This window comes from Patagioenas fasciata, chromosome 11 (assembly GCF_037038585.1).
Source record: "Patagioenas fasciata isolate bPatFas1 chromosome 11, bPatFas1.hap1, whole genome shotgun sequence".
Taxonomy (NCBI): Eukaryota; Metazoa; Chordata; class Aves; order Columbiformes; family Columbidae; genus Patagioenas; species Patagioenas fasciata.
The window spans coordinates 6,063,704-6,072,702 of record NC_092530.1 but is presented as its reverse complement, the minus strand read 5'-3'; the positions used below and the strand labels follow the sequence as shown (position 1 = coordinate 6,072,702).

At 61.5% G+C, this 8,999-nt stretch overlaps 2 protein-coding genes across 2 annotated transcripts; both read right to left on the bottom strand.

Annotated features, from left to right (window-relative positions):
• Positions 1-1,614: 1,614 nt before the first annotated feature.
• RPS4X (ribosomal protein S4 X-linked) lies at positions 1,615-6,783 on the bottom strand. Its single transcript, XM_065846880.2, has 7 exons — positions 6,433-6,783; positions 6,125-6,202; positions 5,512-5,692; positions 4,991-5,088; positions 3,125-3,296; positions 2,327-2,484; positions 1,615-1,772 (listed from the first exon to the last, which is right to left on the bottom strand). Exons 1-7 carry the CDS (start codon positions 6,433-6,435, stop codon positions 1,671-1,673), a joined length of 792 nt encoding a protein of 263 aa, XP_065702952.1. The 5' UTR covers positions 6,436-6,783; the 3' UTR covers positions 1,615-1,670.
• Positions 6,784-7,531: 748 nt separating this feature from the next.
• CITED1 (Cbp/p300 interacting transactivator with Glu/Asp rich carboxy-terminal domain 1) lies at positions 7,532-8,999 on the bottom strand. Its single transcript, XM_071813665.1, has 4 exons — positions 8,904-8,999; positions 8,565-8,642; positions 8,250-8,346; positions 7,532-8,058 (listed from the first exon to the last, which is right to left on the bottom strand). The coding sequence occupies exons 1-4, from the start codon at positions 8,997-8,999 to the stop codon at positions 7,646-7,648; spliced, it is 684 nt and encodes a 227-aa protein (XP_071669766.1). The 3' UTR covers positions 7,532-7,645.

The window sequence follows — 8,999 nt, the reverse complement described above, 5'->3', positions numbered from 1 at the left end:
AAAACTGTTTGATCAGACTCAGGACTGTGTCCCATGAGAATGGTGATCCCATAACCACCCTGGGCCCCTCTAGCAGTGCTTGATCTACCACCACAAGGAAAATATTCTCCTTAAACACTAATTGAAATTGCTTCTCACACGGATACTTGCAGTGAGGGTCTGGCCTAGTTAGCTCGCCAGCCTTTGACACAGCATCTCCTGGAGAAGCTGCAGCTCATGGCCTGGATGGCGTATCTGCGATGGATGAAGAAACAGCTGGAGGGCTGGGCCCAAAGAGTTGTGGTGAATGGAGCCAAGTCCTGCTGGTGGCCGATCACGAGTGGTGTCCCCAGGGCTCAGTATTGTGGCCAGTTCTGTTTAATCTCTATCAATGATCTGGAAAGGGATCTGGGGGTGTTGATTCACAGCTGGCTGAACATGAGCCAGCATGTACTGTGCCCAGGTCGGCAAAAAGGCCAACCGCATCCTGGCTTGTATCAGCACCAGTGTGGCCAGCAGGACTAGAGAAGTGATTGTGCCACTGTGCTGGGCACTGGTGAGGCCAAACTTTGAATCCTGTGTTCAGTTTTGGGCCCCTCATCATAAGGACACTGAGGTGCTGGAGAGAGCGCAGAGGCGGTGACAAAGCTGGTGAAGGGTCTGGAGCTCAAGTGTGATGAGGAGCAGTTGAGGGAGCTGGGACTGTTCAGCCTGGAGAACAGGAGCTGAGGGGAGACCTTCTCACTGTCTACAGCTACCTGACAGGAGGTTGGATCACAGAAGGTGTTGGACTCATCTCCCAAGTAGCAAGTGATGATGATAGGACAAGAAATGGCCTGAAGTTGCAGCAGGGGAGGTTTAGATTGAATATTAGAAAGAAGTTCTTCACAGAGTGACAAAGCAGTGGAACAGGCTGCCCAGGGAACTGCTACAATCTCCCTATCCTCACCGCCATGTGGGCACCTCAAGGCAGCAGAAGAGCCCCTGGGCTCTCCAGCCTGTGCCTCCAGCACTCCAGTTCCTGACCAGCTGTGGCCCCCACTGGCTTCACTCCTGATCTGCCTGGCAGACAGCAGCTCTGCTGGGCCCAGCAGTGCAGAGGAGCCCCTGCCATGTCATGCTGCGTGCACACCTGCTAGCACAGCCCAGGGGGCAGGACTGGCCTTGCTGCCCAGGCACTGCCCACCCCTGCCCACCTTGGCTTCCAGGGCCATTCCCACAGCCCCTGCTGCTCTACAACCCAGCAGCCAATGCACCACCCACCCCTGGTGCTGGTGACAGAGCTCAGTCCCCTGGCCAGGGACAATCCCTGAGGGCCTCAAGCCCGGCTGGCACCATCAGCCTTAGGGAGAGCCCAGCTGGTTCTTCCCCATCTTGGCTCCTCCAGCATATCCCTCTCCAAGAAGGATGTCCGGGAGTGTTTGTGCCAACACGTTCCGGGGAACAGAGCAGCCTGGAGGTTCTGCCACCGCTCCCCTTGCCTTTCTGGAAGATGGCTCTGGCAGTTGCTCAGATCACCAGCAGCATCTCCAGATCAGCAGCTCCTTCTGGAGAGCAGAGCATGGCCTGGCACTGGCACTGGCACAGCCCGGCTCCCCCCAACCCGGGGATGCTCCCCAGCCAGTCACACAGCCATTTGGTAAACCTTTTAATCAGATACTGCAAAGACCAGCGCTGGCCTGAGCTGGGCTTCACCCGCTGCTCTGCTTGGCTGCCAGTCTCTTGTCTCTCTCTTCAGCAATGGTCAGGCGGATGCCCTTTCCACGGGGCAGGGAGATCCATGGCTTGTTGCCCTGCAGCAAAGGAGAAGTCACCCCACATCAGAAAACCAGAACAGAGCAGAGCTCACCCTCTCACCCTGGGCCATGTCCATGTGGTTGTGGCACTGACCCAGTAGAAGCCCCTTAAGAAGGTGACAAAAGTCTAAAGGCCTACACCTGCCTCTTTTGGTCACGTCCATGCAGAACACATTCCAGCCAAAAGCACACAACCACCCCTTTATAACGTGGACCAAACTGCCCATCGGGGATGGCCAGACAGCAGGGACACTCAGAGCAGCTGAGGTCACATCTAGACCTGAGCACTGAGCACTGCTCAGCTCCCAACTCTCGGTTTAAAAAAAACAAAACAAAACGGGGCTATTTCTTGAAATCATACCCGTTCCTAAATTTACAGATGCTTCCCCTTCCCAGAGCAGTTAGCCTGGAGCAAGGAGAACCACAGGGAGCGGAGCCAGAACTGATGCCAGCACTGGAGGAGCTTCATGGTGCAGGAAGGTAGCTGCCTTCAGCCAGCAGCCCCCAACAAGAGGAGAAAAGCCACCCGCCCTGTGTGCGTGCAGGCTTACCTTGCCAATAACAAAGATATTGGAGAGCCTGGTGGCGAAGCTATTGCCATTGGCGTCCTTCACATGAACCACATCAAATGAGCCAGGGTGTCTCTCCCGGTTGGTGATCACCCCAATACGGCCCAAGTTGGCACCACCAGTCACCATGCACAGGTTACCTGGAGTGAAGGAAGATCAGTGTGACAAGAGCTGGCAGCACGTGCCATGGGAAGCCCTTCCACTTGGGCTCTTTGAGGAGCAGCGCTGGAGAAGGGCAGGGACAGAGCAGCCACCAGAGGACATGGTGACACCTATGTCCCACAGGAACCCTGGCACACCTCAGGAAGCCAAAGAGCTCTCTGGCCCCAAGGCCCATCCCAAACATTTCCCACCACCTCGGTTGTGCAGCACCCAGGACGTGTTCCACTTGTCCTGGCACTGCTCATAGCTCTGCAACCGAAACGTTCCCCACAGGCGAGAGCCAGGAATCTCTCTACAGCTGCCCAGGGCTTTCGGCTCACAGATGCACAAGAGTCAGGCTCGAGCAAACTCTCCACTAGCTCGCTGCTTCTACCTGGTGCCAGCCCGCTCTTGAATCACTTTATGTCCCTGCACCAAATGTCTCCCACTGCCAGCACAGGGGAGGAATCCTTGCTCCAGCACCAGACAGAGATGACCCAGGGAAACAAGCGCTTTCTCAAGGCTGCCACCACTGCCTCTCTATTTTAGAGTAAAGGTATCTAACATTTGTATTTAACTTCCCCACTGCCCTCTATGGTGGGGAAGATTTCAGTGTTTTGCACCAGATGCAAGACCTACCTGTGTCAAACTTGATGAAATCTGTGATCTTGCCTGTCTCCAGGTCAATCTGCACCGTATCATTCACCTTGATGAGGGGGTCTGGATAGCGGATGGTGCGGGCATCGTGGGTGACCAGGTGAGGGATTCCTTTGGTGCCCACAAAGATCTTCCTCACCTTGCACAGCTTGTACTGCAAACAAAACCCAACAGTGCTCAGTGGAGGCAGCGAGCAGCACTCTTGTCCCCCAGAGAGCCACCAGCCACAGCAGCCCTCAGTCCCATGCAGAACATGCGACACTCCAGGGCTCAAAACAAGAGCCCAGGCAGCAACTTGCCCAGGTCACTGGCCCAGCAGTGCCTCTCATCCGGCTGCCACGTGGCTATGCAACAGCCCTAGCAGAAACGCCTGCACATCAGGAACAGCTGCCCACCCTGGGCTTCGGCCTCCCCACCAACACCAGCTGCATTTTCCCAGGAGAGCCTACACCCAGGCACAGAATCACACATCCCAGAATGTCAGGGATCAGAAGGGCCCTGGAAAGCTCATCCAGTGCAATCCCCCCATGGAGCAGGAACACCCAGCTGAGGTTCCACAGGAAGGTGTCCAGGCGGGTTTGAATGTCTGCACAGGAGACTCCACAACCTCCCTGGGCAGCCTGGGCCAGGCTCTGCCACCCTCACCAGGAACAAGTTTCTTCTCATATTTAAGTGGAACCTCCTGTGTTCCAGTTTGCACCCACTGCCCCTTGTCCTATCATTGGCTGTCACAGAGAAGAGCCTGGCTCCATCCTCCTGACACTGCCCCTTTCCATATTGATCCCCATTAATGAGTCCCCCCTCAGTCTCCTCTTCTCCAGCTCCAGAGCCCCAGCTCCCTCAGCCTTTCCTCACACGGGAGATGCTCCACTCCCTTCAGCATCTTGGTGGCTGCGCTGGACTCTCTCCAGCAGTTCCCTGTCCTTCTGGAGCTGAGGGGCCACGACTGGACACAATATTCCAGGTGTGGTCTCACCAGGGCAGAGTAGAGGGGCAGGAGAACCTCTCTGACCTATTGACCACCCCCTTCTAACCCAGCCCAGGTACCATTGGCCTTCCTGGCCACAAGGGCCCAGTGCTGGCTCATGGTCACCCTGCTGTCCTGGCAGGTTCCACCCTTTGCCCTGAAGCCTGTGGTCACACAGCAGAGGCAGACGCTGCCTTTCTTCAGAACCTGAGACAGATCTGTATCCTCCTCCAGGGCATTTCCCTCCTGCCTTTCACTCCTAACTCCTTCACAGCTACTTTGGGACTCAGGAGTCGGCACAGAGCAGTAGCCATCATGTGGGTGTGGAGAGTCCCCAGACGCACACCACAGGCCGCTACAGCACAGCCAGCTCTCCGCTGGGCACCCCTGCCTGCCTGCACAGCCCGGCCTTAGGAAGGACATGCCAAAGAGAGCACAGACTCGCAGCTCAGCCATGTCAATGTGCTCAGGTTAAGGAAACACACAGCAGTTGCTCCCCAATGCCCAGGGCCAGAGGGCAGATGTGTAAACACCTCTATAACAGACCCAGGAAGGAATTCAAGGCTTCTGCACCACACGCAGTCTCATGCTTCTGATCACTGTTGGACTGCAAAACCCTACACTCAGGCACAGCACAGCACAGCCCTCCCCACCCCAAAGTTCCCTGTGGAGGGAAGCCAGCCCATGCTGACAGCGTTCGTTTCAAGCACCAGCACTCACCTAGGAGCCGCTCTCATGTCACCAAAAGATCTCCCTGCACCAAAGGCTTTGGACCCCAGCCCTGAAGACCCTCATCTTCTCAAGGGTGGCACAGACTCAGCCCTCAGGGAGATGCCAAACAGGCAACACCATCCCAACCAAACCCAGCTGAAGCCCCTCACCTTGGCCTCCTCAGCTGTGATGCGGTGAACAGCAAACCGGCCCTTGGTATCGTACACCAGGCGGAAATGCTCCCCCGTCTTCTCAATGCTGATGACATCTGATTTCAGAGAGGGAAATCAAATAGCAGCTGTTACCAGCTACATTACCAACACAGTAGCTCAGCACAAAGCTCACATTTAAAAACAACTGAACAACGTTTCAGGCCTGAACGGTCAGGTTGGTATCTCCTCTTGACCACAGGCTCACATCTTTTACCATGACACAGTGCAAATTACCAAAAACTGCCAAAACCTGAAGTCTGAACAGCAACTTACGCATATGCATGCAGTTATAAGCTACAGACACCTGGCTCTGGTATTCATTGCAGCGTGTAACTCCAAACTAAGTAACAACTGTTCATATTTATCTTTAACTCCACAAGGAAAGCATCTTTTCCCCAAATAATGGCAGCCTCACAAAACATTCGCCCCCACAGTGCAGCAGAGCGGACTGAGCTACCTGCCCCAGCCCTCCCACTCACCCATGAAGCCCGCAGGGTAGGTGATGTCTGTGCGGACTTTGCCATCGATCTTGATGAACCTCTGCATGCAGATCTTCTTGACCTCGTCTCCTGTCAGGGCATATTTCAGCCGGTTCCGCAGGAAGATGATGAGCGGCAGGCACTCCCTCAGCTTGTGAGGGCCTGTCGATGGACGGGGTGCCTGCAAACAGAAGCTTTCTGCCAGGTGCTCGAGTGCAACAGCATCGCCTGACCCCAGAGAAGAACAGAACGCGAAGCAGCACCCGTGGAGCCGCACTGCTAGCCAGGCTGCAGCGATGGGCTGCAGGAGTGTGCTCTTGGTATTCACAGTGCCTTGCCCCCCAAGTCTTTACAGAACACCACCCCCAACACAGCACGACCACCCACAGACCCGGCCCGGTGAACGGAAAACACAACAAGGCGGCTAAAGGAGAGCAGCCAACTACCCCACTGCAAACAGGGAAACACGGGAGCTGCTCGCAAAGCCTCTTCTCCCCTGCCCTGCCCCAGCCCACCGAGCACTGCGCCAGAGCCCGGGAACCCCCCAGCGAGCCCGGGAAGCCGCCCGGGCCCAAGCCCGTCCCCTCCACGCCCGCTCCCGGCCCGCACTCACGAACACGCCCGTCAGCTTGTCCAGCATCCAGTGCTTGGGCGCAGCCACGCGCTTCAGGTGCTTCTTGGGGCCGCGGGCCTACGGGACGGGACGGGACGTGTTACCGGCCGCCGCCAGGCCCGGCCCCCCCAGCAGGGCTCCCCGGTCCCCCCAGCACGGTTCCCCAGCCCCCCCGGGCTCCCGCTCCCCCCGGCGCCCGCGGCAGGCTGCTCCCCACGGCCCCGGAGGCGGCGGGGGCGGCGGGGGCCCCGCGGCGGGCGGCAGATGGGGGCGGATGGCGGCGGGGAGCGGCCGCGCCGCGCTCTCACCATGGCTGCGCTCCGCCGGGAAAGGGCCGCCGCTTCCGGTCTGCCGCGGATATGCTCGGGGGCGGTGGCCGCGCCGCCTGGCGCCCCCTGTCGGTCCGGTGGTCCAGTACCACCCGGTGTAGCGGGGCAGTGCGGTGCGTGTGCCTCCCACGCGGGACAAGCTCGGCGCTGCCCGCGGGAGGTGTGGGGGGGCTGGGCAGCCACCACCAGCCAGGTGGGGTGCTCCTTCCTCTCCCCGCTGCAAGCGGTCTCGACGAGGGGTCCCGGCAGCGAGCGGCTGTGTCTGTGATGGGGGATCCGAGGGGTGTGGCGAGGATGAGTGGGTCCCTCCCGGCCCTCGCTGGAGCCGTGAGACAGCCCCCACGTTGTGCTCCTGCGGTTTGGGAGAGGGTGTGAGGGTGTCGGTGGTTCACATACCCCAGCTCCCCGCCGGGGTGGGGCTGGAGGGCTCGGAGACTCCGGGTACCCTGGCTGTCCCGGGAGACGAACCGCGGGGACACGCATGCCGGCCACTGCCCTCCCCTCGCCCGCGGCCCGTCCCGGGTGGAGCTGGGGCCCTACGCAGCCCCCCGAACCCGACTCCCGGCCTGAGCACCTGCTCCCGAAGGCAGCTCGGGGATCAGTGGTCTCCGACTGGACTCTCCGGGGAGGCTGGCATGTCCTCCCGGGGTACTAGGGTCCCTGGGACACCCCCAGGCCCCCGCGCCCCTCCAGGCAGCCGAGTGGAGCGGTCCCGGGGCATCCAGTGTGTTCCTGCAGCATCGCTCCCGCAGCGGGGCGCGACAGAGGTTGCATCCTCGAGGGTGACACGATGGGGACACCGCGCAGGTGGCACCCCTGGAGCCACCGTAAAGCCGGGAAGGGGCATGGGAGTTGCGAAGGGCAGACTCTCCTCCCACCCCGGGGTGCCCCGCGCGGATGGACTCCCTTGTCATCGTCCCCCAGCGACAGCGCTGAGCTGGGCAGGGAAAGGGACACAGCCGGGGGGACAAGGGTCCGTCCAGGTTTTATTAGAGAGCAGCCTGAGATATCCGCCTGCCTGGCGCAGCGAGGCGGCCTCAGCGCTCCCTCAGCCCCCAGGGTGGCCCCTTCCCCGCTCTCTGCGCCTCTCGCCCCCCTGGCCCAGCCGGGATGGCACCGCGCCCAGCGGCACCGGCCCGCAGGTCCCCGGTGGGGCGATGCGGGAGCCCCCCCGCCCCAGCCGCCCTGGGGCTCAGCAGCCGGCCGGCAGGTCCGCGGAAAAGTCGAACTCATGGTGGCCGAGCCAGAGCTCCGGCAGCTCGTCCGGCCTGTCCAGGCCAAGCTCCAGCACCAGCGCCCTCAGCACCTCCTCGTCCACCGGGTCCGAGTCGATGATGCCGGGGCCGTTGGCCGGGGGCAGGCGGCTCCCCGCGTTCCGCGGCTGCGTTCCCAAGCCCCAGCCGGGTTCCGCGGGGAGCCGGGGCCCCATCGCGGCGCGGTGCTGGCGGTGGAGCTTCTGGAGGTGCAGGGTCAGGAGGTGAGGACCCGCCTGCAGCGCCAAGGAGGCGGCGGGGGCCGGTGGAGCCGGCAGCTCCCCGGTGCCACTGCCGGAGGGGCAGCGCAGGGTCGCGGAGGGCACCGTAGCGAGCTCATCTCCTCCGGGGCCTGCGGGGACACGGCGGCGCTCAGCGGGGCGCGGGCGGATGGGTCCAGCAGGGTCCCCGGGCCGGGGGAGGCTGCAGCGGGGCAGGGAGCGGCGTCCCGGTTTCCCCCGCGCTTACCTGGGCGGCCCCGCTCTCGGCTCGGCTCGGCTCGGCTCGGCTCGGCTCGGCTCGGCTCGGCTCGGCTCCCCGCACGGGTCGGGCAGCCGCCGCCGGATTTATAGCGGCCCCGGTGCGGCCGAGCCCCTGGGAAAGGCGAAGCGGAGCGGGGCCGGCGGGCGGACAGGACGGGCTGGGAGGGATGGGACGAGACGGGGCGGCCCCCGGGGCGGTGCCGGCATCACCTGCTCCTCCGGACCCTGGCAGGACCCCCGCGCCCCCGCTTCCACCTGGGTCCCTCCATGTCCTCCCCGTTCAGGCTGGGACCCGCCGTGTCACCCCATCCAGTATGGAGCCTCCCACGCTTCCCCATCCTGACTGGACATCCCCAACACCCTCATGTTCTCCCACCTGCCTCCCAGCCTCTTGGGTGGGAACCTCCATGTCCCCCACGTCCAGGCTGGGACACACTTGTAACACCTGTCCAGGCTGTGGGACAACAGGTGGGTTCAGCTGGTGCCAGGGTTGGCAAAGGTGATGTGGGCTGCTGCCCTCGGCCGGCTGGAGGGGGTGTGGGTGTGAGGGGGGCTGTTGAGGGGGCACTGGGACCACCCCCCAAGCCTTTGTCCCACCTTCCGCAATCTTCTTCCTTTGCAGCGAGCTGAGCTCCAACTGTCACTCCACATTCAGGGATGTGGATGGAGATAGCAGAGGGGATGCTTCACCCCATGCCTCAGTTTCCCTTGGCACCCAGAGCGTCTCCTGTGCTGGCGGCAGCACCCACCCGCAGTCACCACACACGGCCGCTCTCCCCACAGCCCACGGCAGCAGGTGCTGGGGGGACAT